Source organism: Poromitra crassiceps (genome assembly GCF_964638095.1).
Source record: "Poromitra crassiceps genome assembly, chromosome: 11".
NCBI lineage: Eukaryota > Metazoa > Chordata > Actinopteri > Beryciformes > Melamphaidae > Poromitra > Poromitra crassiceps.
In genome coordinates, this window is record NC_139643.1 from 33,138,446 (window position 1) to 33,140,945 (window position 2,500).

Here is a 2,500-nt window from a genome sequence, read left to right on the forward strand (position 1 = left end):
CCTCCCTTCCTCCCTTCCTCCCTGCTCCCCTCCCTCTGTCCCAAAGGAGACAGCTTAATAAGGAGGTATACATCTATGTGGCCCTGCCATCCCTTCTTCTCTCTCCCTCTCTCTCTAATTAAGTCTGTCGCCTTGGGTCGGTTCTTTTTGTTTGCGTTCGTCCGTCCGGCGGGCCGAGACGTCGGATGAGACAGAGGAGACTCCTGAACACGTGGACCTCTTCCTCGAATTCATTTCCCACAGAACAGAACATTTCCTTCTCTTCCTCATAACCACCATCACCATTCGCTCTTGGCCCAGGTCATTCCTAATAGTTTGGAATACTTTTAAACGTAAAAGAATTGTAGAACAGGCAGCAAACAGAAGTGCTCAGGTGGATATCAGGAGTGTGGAGTAGACCCCGAAGGTGCTCTTTAGGTGGAGGGACACCTTGAAAAAAGAAGGGAAACTAAGGCAGCTCTTCAGGTCCAAAAGTAAAAAACCTTTAATAAATGGCTAGTTCATTATAGAACAATTAAAAACAAGTACACACCAACATGTTTTGGCCAGCAAACATTGGTCTTCATCAGGGCTTTGACATCAGGCCAATGTTTGCTGGCCAAAACATGTTGGCGTGTACTTGTTTTTAATTGTTCTACAATGAACTAGCCATTTATTAAAGGTTTTTTACTTTTGGACCTGAAGAGCTACCTTAGTTTCCCTTCTTTTTTCAATTGTAAAAGAATTGTAGTTGTATTATCATCGTCTCTCTAGAGATAACATTGTTTTTAGGATCTCACTCATCCCTGTCTGGAGAGATTTTTCAACATCTTGAAATATAAACAGAATTTGTTTGTGCAGAAAATTATTGGGGACTACCCCAGATTATCTGCAATAATTATAAGGGTAATACTACGACTACTACTACTACTACTACTAATTATAATAATCAAAACTTCATTTGTGTCGCACTTTTCCAAAACAAACTAGACGGTACTTCACAATCAAGACAAACAAAAGACACAGAAACAGAACAACCTGTTGTCCTCAATTCAGCACAAAGAAAGAGGTAGCCACAAGGTTGAGGTGGTATACAAACCCTATACGGTAAGGGGAGGGCGGTTAAGCTTATACCGACAGATCAATAAAGTAGGGTGAATTAATGAGGAAATGCCCTTGTAACATCGGATCAGCATCTAAATATGGTTTGTGTAACAGATTTGTGATCCTCTCTGCTAGCCGTCGGAGCCACAGCGGTCTACCCCATCGACCTGGTGAAGACGCGCATGCAGAACCAGAGGAGCAGCGGCTCCCTGGTGGGAGAGCTCATGTACAAGAACAGCGTGGACTGCTTCAAGAAGGTGGTGCGCTACGAGGGCGTCTTCGGCCTCTACCGAGGTCCATACGCACGCACGCACGCACGCACAACTGTACATCATAATATGCCAATATGCTCATGGTTGAGATGACCCAAGATCAAGCACTGATGTAGGTTCAGCAGCATATATCTAGGGATGTGCATGATTAATCAACAATCAATGAATTAAGAATCAAATCGATCAAACATATATTAACTGATTAATCGACAATGCTATATTTGCTATTTTCTAATTTTTTTGCTGAAATGATTTACCACCACAAGGGCGCAATTTAACTTTCACAGCTTATACAGAGGAAGAAGAAAGCCAAGCAAGCAGGCAAAAAGTCCAGTGTGGGAGGAGGACTACACCCAAAAAGACATGATTCATTGTAAACATTGTAATACAATGTTGAAATACAGCACGAGTTTGCTTGGTTGATTAAAGGATGGCTTTACCAGTAATCAACCCACTTTGTATCATTAATAATCTCTGTAATATAAGCACATGGGCTGTGATTACCTTCTCTATCTGTTTTCCTCATGGAGATCTCCCATTTCCTCCTCTGGCAAAGCGCTGTGTTCTGACGCGTTTTACGTCACAGCGCGTCACAATGGAGCTGCGGCAGTTCTGCTGGAGAGGCAGAATCTGGCCCGAGGGCTGTTATAGACCCTTTTCGCGGGGGCCATTTTGTGTCGAAAAGGCACAATGAACACAGGTGCAAGCAAAACACTAATGAGGGTTTCCAAATTCCAATCATGGAAGTTGGAAACCCTCATTAGTGTTTTGCATGCACCTGTGTTTACCCTGCCTTTTCGACACAAAATGGCCCCTGTGAGAAGGGTCTATTGTGTTTATTTTTTATTTTTAAGTATGCGCACATCCATGGAGAATCACATGGAGAGCCTTAACAAGCCTTAATGACTTGCAGCTGGTGGGGGGCAGAGTTTCTGCAGGCAGCAGTAGGAGAATTTTTCTCCGTGAGGTAAACAGAGAGAGAAGATAAAACACTGCCCATGTGCTTATATTCCCGAGATGATATGTGGGTTGATTACCAGTAAAGCCATCCTTTAACTTGTTGAGTTGGCCTAAAGATGGGTGTAAAAACCTGCATCTTCTATTTTCTATGTCAAAAGCTGTTTTTTTAACACATTAAGTGCCAG

At 42.9% G+C, this 2,500-nt stretch overlaps 1 protein-coding gene across 1 annotated transcript in view; it reads left to right on the forward strand.

Annotated features, from left to right (window-relative positions):
• slc25a13 (solute carrier family 25 member 13) overlaps positions 1-2,500 on the forward strand; it is a gene marked incomplete at both ends in the record, with an annotated part of 69,360 nt that overhangs the window by 34,359 nt on the left and 32,501 nt on the right. Inside the window, one exon of the mRNA XM_083645985.1 lies at positions 1,219-1,377. Within this exon, the coding sequence (XP_083502111.1) occupies positions 1,219-1,377 (159 nt within the window). The remainder of the gene's footprint in view (positions 1-1,218; positions 1,378-2,500) is intronic.